The sequence below is a fragment of the Micromesistius poutassou genome, assembly GCF_964030765.1.
Source record: "Micromesistius poutassou genome assembly, contig: SCAFFOLD_259, whole genome shotgun sequence".
NCBI classification, from domain to species: domain Eukaryota; kingdom Metazoa; phylum Chordata; class Actinopteri; order Gadiformes; family Gadidae; genus Micromesistius; species Micromesistius poutassou.
The window spans coordinates 61,963-85,340 of NW_028180030.1; the positions used below are offsets into that span (position 1 = coordinate 61,963).

General features: G+C 51.0%; 1 protein-coding gene across 1 annotated transcript in view; it reads right to left on the reverse strand.

The window, feature by feature from the left end:
- The window catches only part of LOC311371195 (spectrin beta chain, non-erythrocytic 1-like), a gene marked incomplete at its 3' end in the record, with an annotated part of 40,144 nt that extends 19,379 nt beyond the window's left edge, over positions 1 to 20,765 (reverse strand). Inside the window, exons 1-18 of the mRNA XM_084489398.1 lie at positions 20,272 to 20,765; positions 14,893 to 15,044; positions 13,253 to 13,426; positions 11,477 to 11,568; positions 10,420 to 10,500; positions 9,945 to 10,060; positions 9,694 to 9,806; positions 8,786 to 8,973; positions 7,395 to 7,512; positions 6,864 to 7,022; positions 5,996 to 6,091; positions 5,403 to 5,609; positions 4,618 to 4,771; positions 4,364 to 4,515; positions 3,764 to 3,982; positions 3,589 to 3,669; positions 2,355 to 2,561; positions 279 to 490 (exon numbers count right to left, since the gene is read on the reverse strand). Coding sequence (XP_084345524.1) covers positions 279 to 490; positions 2,355 to 2,561; positions 3,589 to 3,669; positions 3,764 to 3,982; positions 4,364 to 4,515; positions 4,618 to 4,771; positions 5,403 to 5,609; positions 5,996 to 6,091; positions 6,864 to 7,022; positions 7,395 to 7,512; positions 8,786 to 8,973; positions 9,694 to 9,806; positions 9,945 to 10,060; positions 10,420 to 10,500; positions 11,477 to 11,568; positions 13,253 to 13,426; positions 14,893 to 15,044; positions 20,272 to 20,440 — 2,690 coding nt within the window. The 5' untranslated portion in view covers positions 20,441 to 20,765. The remainder of the gene's footprint in view (positions 1 to 278; positions 491 to 2,354; positions 2,562 to 3,588; positions 3,670 to 3,763; positions 3,983 to 4,363; positions 4,516 to 4,617; positions 4,772 to 5,402; positions 5,610 to 5,995; positions 6,092 to 6,863; positions 7,023 to 7,394; positions 7,513 to 8,785; positions 8,974 to 9,693; positions 9,807 to 9,944; positions 10,061 to 10,419; positions 10,501 to 11,476; positions 11,569 to 13,252; positions 13,427 to 14,892; positions 15,045 to 20,271) is intronic.
- Between the last annotated feature and the right edge of the window lie 2,613 nt (positions 20,766 to 23,378).

The window sequence follows — 23,378 nt, forward strand, 5'->3', positions numbered from 1 at the left end:
GTCTGGGTTGATCTGGCCGGTGTGGTCGGTCTGGCTGGTCTGGGCTGGTCTGGTCTGGCCGGTCTGGCCGGTCTGGGCTGATCTGGTCGGTGTGGTCGGTCTGGGTTGATCTGGCCGGTGTGGTCGGCCTGGGCTGGTCTGGCCGGTGTGGTCGGTCTGGGCGCTAGGGGCTCTGATGATCAGAATGTGTTCTAACAACACAACCTAACCCCTATGTTCCCTCACTGTGAGGATGTTCTAACGTTCTCCTCTGACGGGCTCCTCAGGGTGTGCTTCACCTGTGCTGGACCACCTCCAGGTCCTCCAGCCGCTCGGGGATCTCCATGCTGCTCAGCCACTGCTCCTTCTCCTCGATCCAGGCCTCGCAGGAGCCCGCCTCGCTGCGCAGGCGGTAGAGGGCCAGAGCGTCCTGCAGGGCCTGCCTCCTTAGCCGGCTCAGCTCCACCACCTCCTGGTAGCGCTCCTCGATGCCCGCAAGCCGGCCCGCCACCTGCACACACACAGCGTGGGTCTGCTGGTCCGGGCCTAGTGGGTCTACTGGTCCCTAGTGGGTCTGCTGGTCCGGGCCTAGTGGGCCTGCTGGTCCCTAGTGGGTCTGCTGGTCCCTAGTGGGTCTGCTGGTCCCTAGTGGGTCTACTGGTCCCTAGTGGGTCTGCTGGTCCCTAGTGGGTCTACTGGTCCCTAGTGGGTCTACTGGTCCCTAGTGGGTCTACTGGTCCCTAGTGGGTCTGCTGGTCCCTAGTGGGTCTACTGGTCCCTAGTGGGTCTACTGGTCCCTAGTGGGTCTACTGGTCCGGGCCTAGTGGGTCTACTGGTCCCTAGTGGGTCTACTGGTCCCTAGTGGGTCTACTGGTCCGGGCCTAGTGGGTCTACTGGTCCCTAGTGGGTCTACTGGTCCCTAGTGGGTCTTCTGGTCCCTAGTGGGTCTACTGGTCCCTAGTGGGTCTACTGGTCCGGGCCTAGTGGGTCTACTGGTCCCTAGTGGGTCTACTGGTCCCTAGTGGGTCTACTGGTCCCTAGTGGGTCTACTGGTCCCTAGTGGGTCTTCTGGTCCCTAGTGGGTCTACTGGTCCCTAGTGGGCCTGCTGGTCCCTAGTGGGTCTACTGGTCCCTAGTGGGTCTACTGGTCCCTAGTGGGTCTACTGGTCCCTAGTGGGTCTTCTGGTCCCTAGTGGGTCTACTGGTCCCTAGTGGGTCTACTGGTCCCTAGTGGGTCTACTGGTCCCTAGTGGGTCTACTGGTCCGAGCCTAGTGGGCCTACTGGTCCCTAGTGGGTCTACTGGTCCCTAGTGGGTCTACTGGTCCCTAGTGGGTCTACTGGTCCCTAGTGGGTCTACTGGTCCGGGCCTAGTGGGTCTACTGGTCCCTAGTGGGTCTACTGGTCCCTAGTGGGTCTACTGGTCCCTAGTGGGTCTACTGGTCCCTAGTGGGTCTACTGGTCCCTAGTGGGTCTACTGGTCCCTAGTGGGCCTGCTGGTCGGTGCCTAGTGGGTCTACTGGTCTGGGGCTAATGGTTGTAGTGGTGGTTCTAATGGTTCTAGTGGTGGTTGTAGTGGTGGTTGTAGTGGTGGTTCTAATGGTTCTAGTGGTGGTTGTAGTGGTGGTTGTAGTGGTGGTTCTAATGGTTCTAGTGGTGGTTCTAATGGTTCTAGTGGTGGTTGTAGTGGTGGTTGTAGTGGTGGTTCTAATGGTTCTAGTGGTGGTTCTAATGGTTCTAGTGGTGGTTGTAGTGGTGGTTCTAATGGTTCTAGTGGTGGTTGTAGTGGTGGTTCTAATGGTTCTAGTGGTGGTTGTAGTGGTGGTTCTAATGGTTGTAGTGGTGGTTGTAGTGGTGGTTCTAATGGTTCTAGTGGTGGTTGTAGTGGTGGTTCTAATGGTTCTAGTGGTGGTTGTAGTGGTGGTTGTAGTGGTGGTTCTAATGGTTCTAGTGGTGGTTGTAGTGGTGGTTCTAATGGTTCTAGTGGTGGTTGTAGTGGTGGTTCTAATGGTTGTAGTGGTGGTTGTAGTGGTGGTTCTAATGGTTCTAGTGGTGGTTGTAGTGGTGGTTCTAATGGTTCTAGTGGTGGTTGTAGTGGTGGTTCCACCTGTTCTAGTGGTGGTCCTACTGGTTCCGGTGGTGGGTGTAGTGGTGGTTCTAATGGTTCTAGTGGTGGTTGTAGTGGTGGTTCCACCTGTTCTAGTGGTGGTCCTACTGGTTCCGGTGGTGGGTGTAGTGGTGGTTCTAATGGTTCTAGTGGTGGTTGTAGTGGTGGTTCCACCTGTTCTAGTGGTGGTCCTACTGGTTCCAGTGGTGGGTGTAGTGGTGGTTCTAGTGGTGGTCCTACTGGTTCCAGTGGTGGGTGTAGGGGTCCTACCTCGGGGGCGGCGGCCTGTGGGCCGGGCAGCGTGCGGGCCTGCTCGTGCAGAGAGGCGATGGCGGGCCGGTAGCTGGCGATCTCCTCTGCGGCGTCTTTGTGTTTCTTCACCAGCGCCTGAGCGGAGAACTCGTCGTGGCCCACGTCCACGCTGGACACAATGCGCAGAACGTCCAGCATCCAGGTGTCCATGTCGTCCGCATCCGCCTGGAGACGAGGAGGTCAAACAGGGTGCTGCTGCTACGGTGTGTGTTACAGTGTGTGTTACAGTGTGTGTGTGTGTGTGTGTTACTGTGTATGTGTTACAGTGTGTGTTTTACGGTGTGTGTGTTACGGTGTGTGTGTTACAGTGCGTGTGTTACGATGTGTGTGTTACGGTGTGTGTGTTACAGTGCGTGTGTTACGGTGTGTGTGTGTGTGTTACGGTGTGTGTGTTACGGTGTGTGTGTGTGTGTGTGTTACAGTGCGTGTGTTACGATGTGTGTGTCAGTGTGTGTGTTACAGTGTGTGCGTGTGTGTGTGTGTGTGTGTGTGTTACAGTGCGTGTGTTACGATGTGTTTGTGTTAGTGCATGTGTTACGATGTGTGTGTTACAGTGTGTGTGTTACGGTGTGTGTGTTACAGTACGTGTGTTACGGTGTGTGTGTTACAGTGCGTGTGTTACGATGTGTGTGTGTTACGGTGCGCGTGTTACAGTGCACGTGTGTTACAGTGAACGTGTGTTACAGTGCATATGTTACAGTGTGTGTGTTACAGTGTGTGTTACAGTGCATGTGTGTTACAGTGCATATGTTAGTGTGTGTGTTACAGTGTGTGTGTTATAGTGCATGTGTTACGGTGTGTGTTACAGTGCACGTGTGTAACAGTGCGTATGTTATGGTGTGTGTGTTAGTGTGTGTGTGTTACGGTGTGTGTGTTACAGTGTGTGTGTTAGTGTGTGTGTGTTACAGCGCGTGTGTTACAGTGCATGTGTTACGGTGTGTGTGTGTTACAGTGTGTATGTTACAGTGTGTGTGTGTGTGTGTGTGTGTGTGTTACAGTGCGCGTGTTACGTGTGTGTGTGTGTTACAGTGTGTGTGTTACGGTGTGTGTTACAGTGCGTGTGTTACGGTGTGTGTTACAGTGCGTGTGTTACGGTGTGTGTTACAGTGCGTGTGTTACGGTGTGTGTTACAGTGCGTGTGTTACGGTGTGTGTTACAGTGTGTGTGTTACAGTGTGTGTTACAGTGTGTACCTGGAACTGGTGTTTGTTGCATGCGTCCTGCAGGCTTGTCTTCCGGACTGCAGACAGATGCTCCAGTGCCGCCCACTGCTCCTGCAGGGGGGAGGCGTTACCATGGTCACCATGTCATCAGCGGTGACAGCGTGTGTGTGTGCTGAGTGTGTGTGAGTCCAGGTGTGTCTCCTACCTGGATGTCCCGGATGCGTTCTCTGATCTTGTCGGCGCCGAAGTGTCCGTCGGCCACCAGCGCCTCCCCCTGGCGGACGGTGGCGGCCAGGTGGGCGGCGCGGCCCACCGTCTCGTCCTCCAGGGCGCGGTGCCCGCTCAGCAGACGCACCGCGCCCGTCAGGTCCTTCCCGCAGTCCTCCGACGACACCACCTGCTCCTTCTCCCGGATCCAGCCCTCCTGCAGCACAGCGGCATCACAGCTTCACTCACTGAGGCAATACTCACCCCCTCACCCACACCCTGCCCTCACCCCCTCACCCACACCCTGCCCTCACCCCCTCACCCACACCCTGCCCTCACCCTCTCACCAACACCCTGCATTCACCCCTTCACACACCCTGCCCTCACCCTCTCACCAACACCCTGCATTCACCCCTTCACACACCCTGCCCTCACCCTCTCACCAACACCCTGCATTCACCCCTTCACACACCCTGCATTCACCCCTTCACACACCCTGCATTCACCCCTTCACACACCCTGCCTTCACCCCTTCACACACCCTGCATTCACCCCTTCACACACCCTGCCTTCACCCACTCATGCCCCCCCCCCCCACCTCCTCAGCCATCTCCCAGAAGAAGCTCCAGAGGCGCCGGGACTCGTCCAGCCGGGCGCGGCGCTCGGCCGCCAGCTGGCTCAGCTCCTGGTAGCAGAACTCCATGTGGGCCACGCGGTCCCGGATCACCTGGGGGTCGCAGGGCTGGTAGCCTGGGGGGAGGGGGGGTGTGGGGGGGGGGGGGGGGGTTAGTGACCGGTCAGACCGGGGGGGCCGTCGGGGCTGGGGGGGTCTGCGTCGGGGCTGGGCCTCACCCTCCGAGTCCTCGGCGAACTTCTGTGCGTTGTTGTTGACGGAGCGGACGCGGTCGGCCTGGACGGAGATGTCCGTCTCCACCAGGCTGTGCTTCTGGAGGAGGTCCTCCACACCCAGGAGGTGCTTCCCATAGTCCTGGGACAGCAGCAGCATCTAACACAGAGACCCCATGTTAACACACATCATAACATCTAACACCATGTTAACACACATCATAACATCTAACACCATGTTAACACACATCATAACATCTAACACCATGTTAACACACATCATAACATCTAACACCATGTTAACACACATCATAACATCTAACACCATGTTAACACACATCATAACATCTAACACCATGTTAACACACATCATAACATCTAACACCATGTTAACACACATCATAACATCTAACACCATGTTAACACACATCATAACATCTAACACCATGTTAACACACATCATAACATCTAACACCATGTTAACACACATCATAACATCTAACACCATGTTAACACACATCATAACATCTAACCCCATGTTAACACACATCATAACATCTAACACCATGTTAACACACATCATAACATCTAACACCATGTTAACACACATCATAACATCTAACACCATGTTAACACACATCATAACATCTAACACCATGTTAACACACATCATAACATCTAACACCATGTTAACACACATCATAACATCTAACCCAGAGACCCCATTGTTAACACACATCTCCCTCTCTGTATAACATCTACATGTTAACCATGTGAGCCAGGCTCCCTACCTTCATCTCGTCCATCCAGTCCATGATGTGCAGCATCTCCTGGAAGACGTGCTGCAGGCCCAGGGTGAGCTCCAGCCGCTGGCGCCGCGCCTTCAGCAGCTCCAGCAGGTACTCCCACAGCCGCAGGACGTTGTCCTTCCTGGCCGACACGCGCTTCAGGTCGTGGTACGACTCCGCCTCCAGCTCCCTCGCCACGGAAACCACCGCCTGACGCACAGACAGGTAGACAGACGCACAGACAGACAGACGCACAGACAGACGCACAGACAGACAGACGCACAGACGGACACACAGACAGACACACCGACACACGGGTAGACAGACGCAGAGACAGACAGACACACGGGTAGACAGACACATAAACAGACAGACAGACACACAGGTAGACAGACAAGAGAGACAGACAGGTAGACAGACAGAGAGACAGACAGGTAGACAGACAGAGAGACAGACATGTAGACAGACAGAGAGACAGACAGACAGGTAGACAGACAGGTAGACAGACAAGACGGGCAGAGGGGACAGACGGAGGTGTTTAGCCAGATACTGGAACCCATGAAGCCTCCATCTTTACTGACAGTTTGACCTCTGACCTTCACACGCTCCTCGTACGCAGCGATGTCCGTCTCGATGGCCTCGTGCTTCTTAGTAGCGGCCTCCACCGCCTGGAGGTCGAAGCCAAAGTTATCCTGGAGGAGGAGGAGGAGGAGGAGGAGGAGAGGGAAAGGAGAGGTTACATGAAGACTGACAGGCAGCAGGGTGTGTGTGTGTGTGTGTGTTACCTGGGACAACAGTCTCTGGTTCTCACTCAGCCAGGTCTGAGTGTGTGTGTGTGTGTGTGTGTTCTCACAGATGTGGGTTTGTGGGGCCCAGTCATGGGTAGCACACCAACGGGATGGGGCCCTTAGCTGTAGTGGGGCCCAAAATCCTGGGCCCCGCACCGTTTTTAATTTTTAATGAGCTCAGGAGGCTGCCCTGACACGGCCCCCACTCTTTGTCTACTCGGCCCACAAGGTAGCAGAGTGGAGCTCTGTGTGTATAATTGTCATGCTCGTGAGTACACTTCCTGAAGTGTATATCTTTCAGCCAGTCACAGGTGGCCAAATTGATCACGTGGTTTGTGTTATGGGAAGTGACTAGGCATGCTAATCAGACCTCAATGGAGCACATGCAGAAGGAGGCAAGATTTTCACTTGAAGAATGTCAGAAGGTATGTCTATCTTGACAATTATGTTATAAATATATTTTATATATTTTTATATATATATATATATCAGGAGTATAAGTAGTAGGTTAATAAGCCTGTGTTGCTAATGCTACTCTTTGTTATACTACTGGTATATGTAGACTGTAGACTGCTCGACTCTCAACAGTAGTTGCTGGATGGCTATCTAGACAGGCACAACAGAGTAGTTGCCGGATGTGTGTGTGTGTGTGTGTGTGCGTGTGCGTGTGTGTTACCTGGGATACCAGCCTCTGGTTCTCACTCAACCAGGTCTCCCTCATGGCCGCCTTGCGGTCGAAGCGTCTCGCCAGCTGCTCCAGTTTCTCCTGGCGAATCAGCTCCGTCCTCAGGGCCAGCTCCCGCTCATGCTCCGCCTTCTCCAGACGCTCCCAGGCCTATCACAACACAGCGTCAGGTCAGGGTCAGGGTCAGGGTCAGGGTCAGGGGTCAGGGGTTAGGGTCAGGGGTCAGGGTTGGGGTCAGATTTTTTAAAATAAGTCCTTAGTGGCAGCACTAGTGAACACCTGATTATGCATGAAACTAAAAATGCTGTCATATACCGTGAAACCGTTAGAATTTAGAAAAATACTGTGACAATTTTTGGTTATTTTTGGTCATACCGCCCAGCACTAGTCCTGGGTCAGGGGTCAGGGGTCAGGGGTCAGGGGTCCTGGGTCAGAGGTCAGGGGTCAGGGTCAGGGTCCTGGGTCAGGGGTCAGGGGTCAGGGGTCCTGGGTCAGAGGTCAGGGGTCAGGGTCAGGGCTCACCTTGTTGATGTCAGAGATGAGCTTGCCCTCCCGGGGGGTGTACACCTTCTGGTTGTTGGCCCTCATCCGGCTCTGGATGGTGAACAGGAGGACCTCCAAGTTCCCCTTCTCTGTGAACCTGAGACCACCACCCTCACCATTATCACCACCCTCACCATCATCACCACCCTCACCATCATCATCACCATCATCACCACCCTCACCATCATCACCACCCTCACCATCATCACCACCCTCACCATCATCATCATCATCATCACCACCCTCACCATCATCACCACCATCATCACCACCCTCACCATCATCACCACCCTCACCATCATCACCACCCTCACCATCATCATCATCATCATCACCACCCTCACCATCATCACCACCCTCACCATCATCACCACCCTCACCATCATCATCATCATCATCACCACCCTCACCATCATCACCACCCTCACCATCATCACCACCCTCACCATCATCACCACCCTCACCATCATCATCATCATCATCACCACCCTCACCATCATCACCACCCTCACCATCATCACCACCCTCACCATCATCACCACCCTCACCATCATCATCATCATCATCACCACCCTCACCATCATCACCACCCTCACCATCATCACCACCCTCACCATCATCACCACCACCCTCACCATCATCATCACCCTCACCATCATCACCATCATCACCACCCTCACCATCATCATCACCACCCTCACCATTATCACCACCCTCACCATCATCATCACCACCCTCACCATTATCACCACCCTCACCATCATCACCACCCTCACCATCATCATCACCACCCTCACCATTATCACCACCCTCACCATCATCACCACCCTCACCATCATCACCATCATCATCATCACCACCCTCACCATCATCACCACCCTCACCATCATCATCATCACCACCCTCACCATCATCACCACCACCCTCACCATCATCATCATCATCACCACCCTCACCATCACCACCACCCTCACCATTATCACCACCCTCACCATCATCATCACCACCCTCACCATTATCACCACCCTCACCATCATCACCACCCTCACCATCATCACCATCATCATCATCACCACCCTCACCATCATCACCACCACCCTCATCACCATCATCATCACCACCCTCACCCTTCTGTATGTGTGTGCGTGTGTCTGTATGTGTGTGTCTGTATGTGTGTCTGTATGTGTGTGCGTGTGTGTCTGTATGTGTGTGCGTGTGTGTCTGTATGTGTGTATTTGTGTGTGTGTGTGTGTGTGTGTGCGTGTGTGTCTGTATGTGTGTGTCTGTATGTGTGTGTGTGTGCGTGTGTGTGTGTGTTTGTGTCTGTATGTGTGTGTGTATGTGTGTGCGTGTGTGTGTGTGTGACTAACTTGGGGGGCTTCTCCACCGTGCGGTAGGAGTTAAAGGCTTGTAGTTGCTGCTGGACGCCCACTAGAGAGTTGGCAAACTTGCGGTTGTTGAGGATTATTATGGTCTGTTCGATCCACTCCAGCAGGTCAGAGGAGAGACCCTCGTACTTATCGATCATCTTCTGGGACTCCAGGGCGTTGTCCAGGACCTGGCCACCAGGGGGAGACAGAGTACAGTCAATCCCCAGGCTTACCCTGAAGCTTCTGGAACACGTTCTGGAACATGGTCTGCATGAGGTCATGTGTGACGCGAGTATGGGGGGACGACATCCCGGGAAAACCACCCGGTCGATTTGCCTGTTAAAGACCTAGACACATTTCCTTATCACTGCGGCTGTGAACTAAGACCCGTCACATCCTTCTGATGCGGCCTACACCACTGTCTCACCCCGCCGCTTGAAGGGGACATGATAACCAAATCACAACTGATTCTTGTTTGCAAACCAGCTTCTTTTTACAAGAAGGGCTGGAAAGTGGACAGATTCAGGAATAAGGGATCTGCTCTCATCACCCCTTCTGCTGGGCGGAAAGCAGACCAGCCTGAAAAGGTTAACAGAGTAATCTACCGGGAACTAGAGATAGTGCAGGGTTAGGGTTTTAACCCTAGATACATGGTTTATCTAACCATAGCTATATCATTTATCTATCTCTGGGTCCATGGTTTATACAACCCTAGGTCTGTCTGACCCCATGGTCTGTCTAACCCCATGGTCTGTCTAACCCCATGGTCTGTCTAACCCCATGGTCTGTCTGACCCCATGGTCTGTCTGACCCCATGGTCTGTCTAACCCCATGGTCTGTCTGACCCCATGGTCTGTCTGACCCCATGGTCTGTCTAACCCCATGGGTATCTAACCCGGGTCCAGTACCTTTCCGATGCGTTTCCCCTCCACCTTCAGGGCCTTCATCTTGGAGAAGTAGTGGTAGTAGGTCACCACGTAGGTGATGATGGACTTCTCGTCCGGGTGGTCCACACTAATGTCTGCACACACACACACACACACACACACACACACACACACACACACACGTTTGTGATTGATAAGCAAAGCAGAAGTTTAGTGAGTCCAGCTGGGGGGGGGACCCTCAGGGTCCAGGGGCCCCAGCTGTGGTCACTCACCCTCGGGGTCCAGCAGCTTGGTGATGCCCAGGTGTTGCTCCGCCAGGTTGAAGGCGTTCTGCAGGTTGTGGTGAGCGTTGGACTTCTTCAGTTTGTCAAAGTCTATCAGGTCCGGTCTGCACACACACACACACACACACACACACACACACACACACACACACACACACACACACACACACACACACACACACACACACACACACACACACACACACACACACAGGTTTAGAGTAATTGTATTTGTGGATAAGGTTTAAGGGTTGGAGATTAGGGGTCAAAGTTAGAGGTCAGGGTTAGAGGTCAGGGGTCAGAGTTAGAAGTCAGGGTTAGATGTTAAGGGTTAGGGTTAGAGGTCTGGGTTTGAGGTCAGTGTTAGAGGTCAAGTCAGGGTAAAGGTTCAGGGTTAGAGGACAGAGGTCAGGGTTAGAGGTGAGGGGTCAGGGTTAGAGGTCAGAGGTCAGGGTGAGGGTACCTGTGTTTGTGGATGAGGGCGTTGAAGGCCATGCCGTCTCTCCAGCTGGTGGTGAAGTTATGGATGTTGACGTTGGGATACCTGGAGACAGAAAGAAGAAGATCAATATTGCTATTAATGTTTCTGTAAATACTATCTTACTATTAGTAGTACAGTAGCAGTATTTGTAGTATGATTTGTAGTAATATTTGTAGTGTGTAGTATATGTACTTCTAGCAGTAGTATTTGTAGTGTGTAGTATATGTACTTCTAGCAGTAGTATTTGTAGTGTGTAGTATATGTACTTCTAGCTGTAGTATTTCTAGTGTGTTGTATATGTACTTCTAGCTGTAGTATTTGTAGGGTGTAGTATATGTACTTCTAGCTGTAGTATTTGTAGGGTGTAGTATATGTACTTCTAGCAGTAGTATTTGTAGTGTGTAGTATACGTACTTCTAGCTGTAGTATTTGTAGGGTGTAGTATATGTACTTCTAGCTGTAGTATTTGTAGGGTGTAGTATATGTACTTCTAGCTGTAGTATTTGTAGGGTGTAGTATATGTACTTCTAGCTGTAGTATTTGTAGGGTGTAGTATATGTACTTCTAGCTGTAGTATTTGTAGGGTGTAGTATATGTACTTCTAGCAGTAGTATTTGTAGTATGTAGTATATGTACTTCTAGCTGTAGTATTTGTAGTGTGTAGTATATGTACTTCTAGCTGTAGTATTTGTAGTGTGTAGTAATGTACTTCTAGCTGTAGTATTTGTAGTGTGTAGTATACGTACTTCTAGCTGTAGTATTTGTAGGGTGTAGTATACGTACTTCTAGCTGTAGTATTTGTAGGGTGTAGTATACGTACTTCTAGCTGTAGTATTTGTAGGGTGTAGTATATGTACTTCTAGCTGTAGTATTTGTAGGGTGTAGTATACGTACTTCTAGCTGTAGTATTTGTAGGGTGTAGTATACGTACTTCTAGCTGTAGTATTTGTAGGGTGTAGTATATGTACTTCTAGCTGTAGTATTTGTAGGGTGTAGTATATGTACTTCTAGCTGTAGTATTTGTAGTGTGTATCAGTACCCAGCGCTCTTCATCTGGCACCAGAGCAGCAGGGCGTCTTTAGCAGATCTCTTCTCCTTGTTGTCTTCTGTCTCCACGCTGATGTCCTGGATCTGAGAGAGCAACAAGTATCATACACCTGGTACACACACCTGGTACACACCTGGTACACACACCTGGTACACACACCAGGTACACACACCTGGTACACACCAGGTACACACACCTGGTACACACACCTGGTATACACCTGGTACACACACCTGGTACACACACCAGGTACACACACCTGGTACACACACCTGGTACACAAAGCTGGTACACAACTGGTCTCTACAATCCAATCTTCATGTTGCTAACCCTGAACACTGCTAATAGTGCTAACCCTGAACACTGCTAATAGTGCTAACCCTGAACACTGCTAATAGTGCTAACCCTGAACACTGCTAATAGTGCTAACCCTGAACACTGCTAATAGTGCTAACCCTGAACACTGCTAATAGTGCTAACCCTGAACACTGCTAATAGTGCTAACCCTGAACACTGCTAATAGTGCTAACCCTGAACACTGCTAATAGTGCTAACCCTGAACACTGCTAATAGTGCTAACCCTGAACACTGCTAATAGTGCTAACCCTGAACACTGCTAATAGTGCTAACCCTGAACACTGCTAATAGTGCTAACCCTGAACACTGCTAATAGTGCTAACCCTGAACACTGCTAATAGTGCTAACCCTGAACACTGCTAATAGTGCTAACCCTGAACACTGCTAATACTGCTAACCCTGAACACTGCTAATACTGCTAACCCTGAACACTGCTAATAGTGCTAACCCTGAACACTGCTAATAGTGCTAACCCTGAACACTGCTAATAGTGCTAACCCTGAACACTGCTAATAGTGCTAACCCTGAACACTGCTAATAGTGCTAACCCTGAACACTGCTAATAGTGCTAACCCTGAACACTGCTAATAGTGCTAACCCTGAACACTGCTAATACTGCTAACCCTGAACACTGCTAATAGTGCTAACCCTGAACACTGCTAATAGTGCTAACCCTGAACACTGCTAATAGTGCTAACCCTGAACACTGCTAATAGTGCTAACCCTGAACACTGCTAATAGTGCTAACCCTGAACATTGCTAATAGTGCTAACCCTGAACACTGCTAATAGTGCTAACCCTGAACACTGCTAATAGTGCTAACCCTGAACACTGCTAATAGTGCTAACCCTGAACACTGCTAATAGTGCTAACCCTGAACACTGCTAATAGTGCTAACCCTGAACACTGCTAATAGTGCTAACCCTGAACACTGCTAATAGTGCTAACCCTGAACACTGCTAATAGTGCTAACCCTGAACACTGCTAATAGTGCTAACCCTGAACACTGCTAATAGTGCTAACCCTGAACACTGCTAATAGTGCTAACCCTGAACACTGCTAATAGTGCTAACCCTGAACACTGCTAATAGTGCTAACCCTGAACACTGCTAATAGTGCTAACCCTGAACACTGCTAATAGTGCTAACCCTGAACACTGCTAATAGTGCTAACCCTGAACACTGCTAATAGTGCTAACCCTGAACACTGCTAATAGTGCTAACCCTGAACACTGCTAATAGTGCTAACCCTGAACACTGCTAATAGTGCTAACCCTGAACACTGCTAATAGTGCTAACCCTGAACACTGCTAATAGTGCTAACCCTGAACACTGCTAATTGCTAAGTGCTAACCATGCCAACCTGACCTCAGGCGGTCATGTGGCGTCAGACGGCCATGGAGTCGCTCACCTGGAAGCGGAGGATGATGGTCCAGATGAGGCCCAGCGTGAGGCGGTGGTTGCCGTCGACGATGTCGTGGGAGCCCATGTTCTCCAGGTGGACCCGCTGCTCCTTGAGGAACTGCAGGGCCTTGTCCACGTTCTCCAGGCAGTGGATACGCATGCGGCCCTTAGTGGGCTTAGGCTGACAGGGGGAACATGTCCTCGTTAATATAGTTCAACCTTCATGTATTCATAATATTATTATAGCTAGAAAAACCTGCTCATCATGTATTATTATTAATATGGTTATAATAACTGGTTCATACTGTATTATTATTAATAAAGTGATATTACCTGCTCATCATGTATTATTATTAATATGGTTATAATAACCGGTTCATACTGTATTATTATTAATAAAGTGATATTACCTGCTCATCATGTATTATTATTAATATGGTTATAATAACCGGTTCATACTGTATTATTATTAATAAAGTGATATTACCTGCTCATCATGTATTATTATTAATATGGTTATAATAACCGGTTCAAACTGTATTATTAATAAAGTGATATTACCTGCTCATCATGTATTATTATTAATATGGTTATAATAACCGGTTCATACTGTATTATTATTAATAAAGTGATATTACCTGCTCATCATGTATTATTATTAATATGGTTATAATAACCGGTTCATACTGTATTATTATTAATAAAGTGATATTACCTGCTCATCATGTATTATTATTAATATGGTTATAATAACCGGTTCATACTGTATTATTATTAATAAAGTGATATTACCTGCTCATCATGTATTATTATTAATATGGTTATAATAAGCGGTTCATACTGTATTATTATTAATAAAGTGATATTACCTGCTCATCATGTATTATTATTAATATGGTTATAATAACCGGTTCATACTGTATTATTATTAATAAAGTGATATTACCTGCTCATCATGTATTATTATTAATATGGTTATAATAACCGGTTCATACTGTATTATTATTAATAAAGTGATATTACCTGCTCATCATGTATTATTATTAATATGGTTATAATAACCGGTTCATACTGTATTATTATTAATAAAGTGATATTACCTGCTCATCATGTATTATTATTAATATGGTTATAATAAGCGGTTCATACTGTATTATTATTAATAAAGTGATATTACCTGCTCATCATGTATTATTATTAATTTGGTTATAATAACCGGTTCATACTGTATTATTATTAATAAAGTGATATTACCTGCTCATCATGTATTATTATTAATATGGTTATAATAACCGGTTCATACTGTATTATTAATAAAGTGATATTACCTGCTCATCATATATTATTATTAATATGGTTATAATAACCGGTTCATACTGTCTTATTATTAATAAAGTGATATTACCTGCTCATCATGTATTATTATTAATATGGTTATAATAACTGGTTCATACTGTATTATTATTAATAGTTATAATAACTTGCTCATCATGTATTAATATTAATATAGTGTGTGTGTGTGTGTGGGTGTGTGTGTGCGCGCGCGTGCACACACGAGTGTGTGTGTGTGTGTGTGTGTGGGCTTGTGTGATAGAGGTATGTGTGTGTGTGTGTGTGTGTGTGTGTGTGTGTGTGTGTGTGTCTCACCAGCCTCTCCCCAGACAGCACCTCCAGGAGCTTGATGAGAGAGCGTCCATCGCGCAGGTCGAGGTAGAGGTCTGTGATGCGGCAGGAGACCCTGGAGAGGTGGGAGTTCACCCACTTAGTGAAGGTCTTCTTCTGGACCGCCTCCCTCTCATCTGCACACACACACACACACACCAGAGAGAAACAAACATTTTTAAGATGTAAATCAGACACTCATAATATCCTGCGTAGAAGCCAGAAGGCTGATTGGTCGATATCTCTCTGGTGAATAAACACACACACACACACACACACACACTGCTGTAACACATTGCTTCCTGGACATGACAGGTGTGTGGGTCTGTTTTCTGTGAATCCTTAAACTCTATTGTTTCTTGGAAGAACAATGTGTATGGGAGAGGTTTCCTGTGTCTGGAAACACACATACACACACACACACACACACACACACACACACACACACACACACACACACACACACCACACACACACACACACACACACACACACACACACACACACACACACACACACACACACACGTACGCAAACATGAAGAGGAATCATGTACCTGCCTAGTGATCTACTCACTCTGCCTAGTGATCCACTCACTAGTGATCCGCTCACTCTGCCTAGAGACTACGGCCAGCGCTCCAGCACTAAAGCTGGATTGGCACTGGTGTGGAGGAGGTCTTCCACTACTGATTCATACAGCTTGTTACCTTGAAGCCGTAGTGAATGAGCATGAGGACAAGACATTTGGAATGGAGCCATTATCTCTTTCTCTCACTCTCAGATTCGATTACACTTCCTGCTGATTCCACAGCAAGGTGTGTGTGTGTGTGTGTGTGTGTGTGTGTGTGTGTGTGTGTGTGTGTGTGTGTGTGTGTGTGTGTGTGTGTGTGTGTGTGTGTGTGTGTGTGTGTGTGTGCGCGTGCGCGCGTGTGTGTCAGGGGTTCTGTTGGTCTGATAGAGAGATTCAACTACCAGCTAAACGCAAACAGCAGAATAGAAAGCATTGTTAGGTCAGACTGCTGTATGGACACTAGAGGGGAATGCTCAGCGCCTGCTTATCATGGGATCATTAATTGCTTTCAACAAAACCCTCTCACACACTCCCACCGTACACACTCTCGCACACGCACACACACACACACACACACACACACACACACACACACACACTCCTGGTGTCTGACACAAATCTGAGTGGGGAGTCAAGGTTGCAATGACAAAATATCAGATGTGAGTTCCAGCGGGTATTCTACCTGGAGCAGACACACGGAGGACATGAAGGTCTACATGGTCGGCCTCAGAGAGGAGGGGGAGGAAGAGGAGGGGGAGGAAGAGGAGGGTGAGGATGTTTACTCTATTGGAACATTAAGAGCTTTGCAGCTGAGATCAGCTGAGCAGACCCACCAACAAACAGCCTGGAAACACGAAGACAGAGGAGTCTGTGTGTGTGTGTGTGTGTGTTCTGTTGGTCGTGCAGACATCGCAAATAGAGACTCTATGACCATCCGTCTTTTATTAGAGAGAGAGGAGAGGAGGAGAGGAGGTCTAGACCACAGACCTCTCATTACCTCTATCTTCTTCAGGGTCTATACCCCAGACCTCTCATTACCTCTCAGTCTGAGCCTAACTCTGACCTCTGACCCTAACCCCAGGGACAGCCTCACTCTGACCTCTGACCCAAACCCCAGGGACAGCCTCACTCTGACCTCTGACCCTAACCCCAGGGACAGCCTCACTCTGACCTCTGACTGAGGTATCATCTAGTAAGGTGAAAGCTGAAGGACTTCCTCACGTTGGCTCTCAGTAGCTCCACACTGCAGTGGACCGTAAACACCAGCAGACGCTACTGAGTAGGGATCTCCTCATCAAAGACCTCTTTATCCTACAGACACACAACACACACACACACACACACACACACACACACACACACACACACACACACACACACACACACACACACACACACACACACACACACACACACACACACGGAATGCCTGGTCATTGTTCTTGCATTCTCCGCGGCGTGAGTGATTTTCAAACTTTACAATCTTCTGCATATTTATGGAAATCAAAGTGAATAACAGCAGATGTTGGCTCAGTAGTGTTCCTCAACAGACCGGAGGAGACTAGAGGGGAGCATTCTGTTTCCTCCCAGTCTGAAAGTAGGACATGGATGGCATATGGTGGTGAGAGCGGAGGTGTTGAATGTGAAGTCCAATAACATCACCCAATAAATCTGTCTTCAGCAGAGGGCCGCGGGCTGTGGTTAACAGGACTGCTCAGTCCTGTTGTTGGCCCCTGTAGAGTTTGGTTCTACTGGGCTTCGTTTGGCCCCTGTAGAGTTTGGTTCTACTGGGCTGCGTTTGGCCCCTGTAGAGTTTGGTTCTACTGGGCTGCGTTTGGCCCCTGTAGAGTTTGGTTCTACTGGGCTGCGTTTGGCCCCTGTAGAGTTTGGTTCTACTGGGCTTCGTTTGGCCCCTGTAGTTTGGTTCTACTGGGCTGCATTTGGCCCCTGTAGAGTTTGGTTCTACTGGGCTTCGTTTGGCCCCTGGTGAGTTTGGTTCTACTGGGCTTTGTTTGGCCCCTGTAGAGTTTGGTTCTACTGGGCTGCGTTTGGCCCCTGTAGAGTTTGGTTCTACTGGGCTGCGTTTGGCCCCTGTAGAGTTTGGTTCTACTGGGCTGCGTTTGGCCCTTGTAGAGTTTGGTTCTACTGGGCTGCGTTTGGCCCCTGTAGAGTTTGGTTCTACTGGGCTGCGTTTGGCCCCTGGTGAGTTTGGTTCTACTGGGCTGCTTTGGGCCCTGTAGAGTTTGGTTCTACTGGGCTGCTTTGGCCCCTGGTGAGTTTGGTTCTACTGGGCTGCTTTGGGCCCTGTAGAGTTTGGTTCTACTGGGCTGCGTTTGGCCCCTGTAGAGTTTGGTTCTACTGGGCTGCGTTTGGCCCCTGTAGAGTTTGGTTCTACTGGGCTTCGTTTGGCCCCTGTAGAGTTTGGTTCTACTGGGCTGCGTTTGGCCCCTGTAGAGTTTGGTTCTACTGGGCTGCGTTTGGCCCCTGTAGAGTTTGGTTCTACTGGGCTGCGTTTGGCCCCTGTAGAGTTTGGTTCTACTGGGCTGCGTTTGGCCCCTGGTGAGTTTGGTTCTACTGGGCTGCGTTTGGCCCCTGTAGAGTTTGGTTCTACTGGGCTGCGTTTGGCCCCTGTAGAGTTTGGTTCTACTGGGCTTTGTTTGGCCCCTGTAGAGTTTGGTTCTACTGGGCTGCGTTTGGCCCCTGTAGAGTTTGGTTCTACTGGGCTTCGTTTGGCCCCTGTAGAGTTTGGTTCTACTGGGCTGCGTTTGGCCCCTGTAGAGTTTGGTTCTACTGGGCTGCGTTTGGCCCCTGTAGAGTTTGGTTCTACTGGGCTGCGTTTGGCCCCTGGTGAGTTTGGTTCTACTGGGCTGCGTTTGGCCCCTGTAGAGTTTGGTTCTACTGGGCTGCGTTTGGCCCCTGTAGAGTTTGGTTCTACTGGGCTTTGTTTGGCCCCTGTAGAGTTTGGTTCTACTGGGCTGCGTTTGGCCCCTGTAGAGTTTGGTTCTACTGGGCTTCGTTTGGCCCCTGTAGAGTTTGGTTCTACTGGGCTGCGTTTGGCCCCTGTAGAGTTTGGTTCTACTGGGCTGCGTTTGGCCCCTGGTGAGTTTGGTTCTACTGGGCTGCTTTGGGCCCTGTAGAGTTTGGTTCTCAACAGCAGCAAGCATCTGTTATCAGAAGGTGATTTTCAGATGCCTTTAGTTAATTACATTGTTTATAATTAGAGAACCAGGGTGCAAGAGCTTGCCCCTTAAAGTCAGTGGTGGAAAATAACAATGAGCCGTCTTCTGTGAACAGCCCACACTCACTGCTACACGAGACATTCTCCAGTCTGACGCACCGGAGCTCGAGATCATAGAGGGAATATAGAATAGTCTGAATCCTGACAGGCAGGGGCACTCCACAGGTCCTCAGTCCAGAGAGGACCTGACTAAACCAGCTGACACGGTTCCCCCAGAACCACACAGAAGAGGCTGCGGACTCCCAGCCTGAGACAGGGCGCGCTTAGGGGCCCTCAGGGGCCGTGAGCACAGCGTACCCCAGTCCCTCCGCCCTGCCCATATCGTTCCCTCTTTATCCAATCGGGGGAGAGAACTCCACGAAGAGGCGGACCTCTCTGCGCGGCGACAGGATTTCGGTCTTGACTGAACAGGCTACCGAGTCCGGCGCCCCCGGAGTGGCTGACACAACCAAACACGCCGTGAGCACGAAAGACGGGAGTCCTGCAAGACCCGCCCTCACATGGGCGTGGCCTCCATTCAGTGGAGACGCCTAGCTAACCCTAACCACACAGATTAGTTTATCTAACCCTAACCACAGATTAGTTTAACTAATCCAAATGTACCACACAAATTAGTTTAGCTAACGCAACTGTACCACACAGATTAGTTTAACCAATCAAACTGTACCACACAGATACTACCAAAAACCAAAGAGAAATTCATTCATCAAAACACATTTACTTTCTAGGTATTTACATCCTAGCTTCCCCTTTATTTTCCCTCCTCTGCCCCCCTCCTCCTCCTCCTCCTCCTCCTCATCATCAATGTTTCAGGAGCTCCTGCCCAGCGTCTGTCGCTGGCCTCTTCTCCTCTTTCATCCTCCCTTCCTTCCTCTCAGCAAATTAAAACTGCTTCTTCTTTAAGTGGAGCGACAAGCCACTAAGAACTACAACACCCAGGGCCCCCCCCACGCCCAACACACTGGGATGAACCGTCACCTCTGCACAAATTAAAGACTGTATCTATAATAACAGACAGTCTGGAACATGTCCCACAGAATGGAGGACCTCTCCTATCTGGAACATGTCCAACTGTATGGATGTTGTCTCCTAGCTGCACCACATTGTTCCCCAGTGTTTCCTCGTGCGTAAGAGTGATCCAACAATAGTGCCATTGAATAAAACGCTTCCCAGATGACTGCAAACCCACGAGATGTTAGCTCGAGTCCTCAAGGTTTCGTTTCACATTTTCACCCAAAGCTGAAACTTTGTCAACAGAAAAACTCCTCTTAGGAGACGAGAGGGGAAGAGGAGCTGATCGGAACAAGACAACGAGACAAGGAGCTCCCCTCGATAACTTCGAGAAAACCGTTCAGGAACGTTTACACGATCACAGAGCAGCTCCGCTCCGGGCCCCCCGGACCACAGGACGTAAACCCCCCCAGGACCAGATCTCTCCGGAAGAGGCTGGGAGTTGAAACAACACTCGCGTGATCATCAGGTCTGACCTTTGACCTCCTGGGTTCAGAGCCCGTCGTCCTGTCGGAGGGGAGCGGTGACCTGAACGCTCTCCTACCTTGCAGCTGTTTGAAGCGGCCCTCCAGTTGGGCGTAGCTGAAGGCCGCCTGGGTGGGGCCGGCCGTCGGGCTCCTGCAGGGGCTGTGCGCCGGGGAGGGGCCCAGGCCGGAGGGGGACAGGGGGCCCGGGTAGTCCGGCGTGGGGGAGAGGGGACTCTGGAGCTCCATGGCGTCACCGCAGCACTAGGAGCCTCTAGTCCGGGACGTCCCGTCGCAGGAGGGATAGGAACACGATCGCTCTCCTCTCTGGTGACCGGAGCAGTCTTACTGCAGACTCAGCTGCATGTCTCTCTCTCTCTGTCCCCCTCTCTCTCTCTGTCTGTCCGTCCCTCTCTCTCTTTCTCTGTCTGTCTGTCTGTCCCTCTCTCTCTTTCTCTGTCTGTCTGTCCCTCTCTCTCTCTGTCTGTCTGTCTGCTGACTGCTCAGCGCTCCTGTCTCACCCCCCTCCCTGCCTGGCGGCGCAGCAGGACAGACGGCGGCGGCGACGAGGAGGTCTGCGGTGCGGCGCAGCGTTTGAAACAGTTCTCACCTCTCATTCTACCCCAGAGGAGCGGGGAGGGGCCCCAGCCCTGACAGCCAATCACAGCCCTGCTCCCCACCCCTTCTCATTAGCATAATGGGTGGAGTGGAGGAGGAGGAGGGAGAGAAAGGGAAACAGGGAGGAACAGACAGAGAGAGAGAGTATACAAGAGTCAGAGACAGAGAGAGACACAGAGAGAGAGAAAGAGAGAGAGTAGGAAAGAGTGAAGGACAGAGAGAGAGATAGAGTGAGAGAAATTGTCCCAATCAGATATTATTATAGAATATTCTAGTCTGTTTCCTGCACAACATCCTGTTTGCGCTCACTGTCACACGTACCTTCTATTGTTTTACACAATGCTGAGAACGACCAGAGGTCAGAGGTCAGAGGTCAGAGGTCAGGGAGGCTGACAGTAGGATGACACCGAGCCCTCGATCCACACAGCGGCCCAAGGTCTCACATGGCCCCGCTCTTCATCCTCCTCTTCATCATGAGCTCTCCTCGTGGTCCCCCCCAGGCTCACCCTGCTGCTCCTCCCTCTGCTCCTCCTCACCCTGCTGCTCCTCCCTCTACTCCTCCTCACCCTGCTGCTCCTCCCTCTGCTCCTCCTCACCCTGCTGCTCCTCCCTCTGCTCCTCCTCACCCTGCTGCTCCTCCTCTACTCCTCCTCACCCTGCTCCTCCTCCTCACCCTGCTCCTCCTCCTCACCCTGCTGCTCCTCCCTCTGCTCCTCCTCACCCTGCTCCTCCTCCCTCTACTCCTCCTTCCTCTACTCCTCCTCACCCTGCTCCTCCTCCCTCTGCTCCTCCTCACCCTGCTGCTCCTCCTCACCCTGCTCCTCCTCCCTCTACTCCTCCTCACCCTGCTCCTCCTCCTCACCCTGCTCCTCCTCCCTCTACTCCTCCTCACCCTGCTCCTCCTCCTCACCCTGCTCCTCCTCCCTCTGCTCCTCCTCACCCTGCTGCTCCTCCTCACCCTGCTGCTCCTCCCTCTGCTCCTCCTCACCCTGCTCCTCCTCCTCACCCTGCTCCTCCTCCCTCTACTCCTCCTCACCCTGCTCCTCCTCCTCACCCTGCTCCTCCTCCCTCTACTCCTCCTCACCCTGCTCCTCCTCCTCACCCTGCTCCTCCTCCCTCTACTCCTCCTCACCTTGCTCCTCCTCCTCACCCTGCTCTTCCTCCCTCTACTCCTCCTCACCTTGCTCCTCCTCCTCACCCTGCTCCTCCTCCTCACCTCTGGTTGTGTGTGTGTGTGTGTGTGTGTGTGTGTGTGTGTGTGTGTGTGTGTGTGTGTGTGTGTGTGTGTGTGTGTGTGTGAAGTTATGTAGAATAGCCTCGATGAAGACCGATGACATGCTGGTCCACCATGTGACACTGGTCTTCTACATTTCATCTCTCACTCTCTCTCCTCTCTCTCTCGCCCCCAGCTCCACCCAGCTCCACCCAAACAACTGAACTGTGACCTCGCTCTCTGTGGGGGGGGGGCATTTCCTGTCCTAAGGAGCAGATGGAGGAATGCAGAGAATGTAGACTGCTCTCCTGGCGTGCGTGTGTATGTGCGTGTGTATGTGTGTGTGCGTATGCGTGTGTATGTGCGTGTGTGCGTGCGTGTTTGTGTGTATGTGCGTGTGTGTCTGTGTGTGCGTTTGCAGACTGCTGTGGTCTGAGCTCCTGGTGGATCGACCGGTGGGTTCAGGTGTCAGCTAGCCTAGCCTACTAGCCTAGAGGAGCCCCACTCTGTGAATCTTTTGTAGCTTCCTTCTTTGGCCTCTAGAGGCCAAAGTACAGAGGACCTAGAGTCCTCTCTAGGTCCTGGGATCTACATCTGTGAGGTGTTAGGACCAACACAGACACAGACGGGACCCAACAGGACCTAAAGGGACCCAACAGGACCCAACCGGACCTAAAGGGACCCAACAGGACCTAAAGGGACCCAACAGGACCCAACCGGACCTAAAGGGACCCAACAGGACCCAACCGGACCTAAAGGGACCCAACAGGACCTAAAGGGACCCAACAGGACCCAACTGGACCTAAAGGGACCCAACAGGACCCAACAGGACCTAAAGGGACCCAACAGGACCCAACCGGACCCAACAGGACCCAACCGGACCTAAAGGGACCCAACAGGACCCAACAGGACCCAACCGGACCTAAAGGGACCCAACAGGACCTAAAGGGACCCAACAGGACCCAACAGGACCCATCCGGACCTAAAGGGACCCAACAGGACCCAACAGGACCTAAAGGGACCCAACAGGACCCAACAGGACCTAAAGGGACCCAACAGGACCCAACAGGACCCAACAGGACCCAGATCCTCAAGACCGGCCCAGCTGGTGGGAGCCTGTCTGTGGTCCAGGAGCCTGTCTGTGGTCCAGGGGCCTGTCTGTGGTCCAGGAGCCTGTCTGTGGTCCAGGGGCCTGTCTGTGGTCCAGGAGCCTGTCTGTGGTCCAGGGGCCTGTCTGTGGTCCCAGGGGCCTGTCTGTGGTCCAGAGGCCTGTCTGTGGTCCAGGGGCCTGTCTGTGGGCCAGGAGCCTGTCTGTGGTCCAGGGGCCTGTCTGTGGTCCAGGGGCCTGTCTGTGGT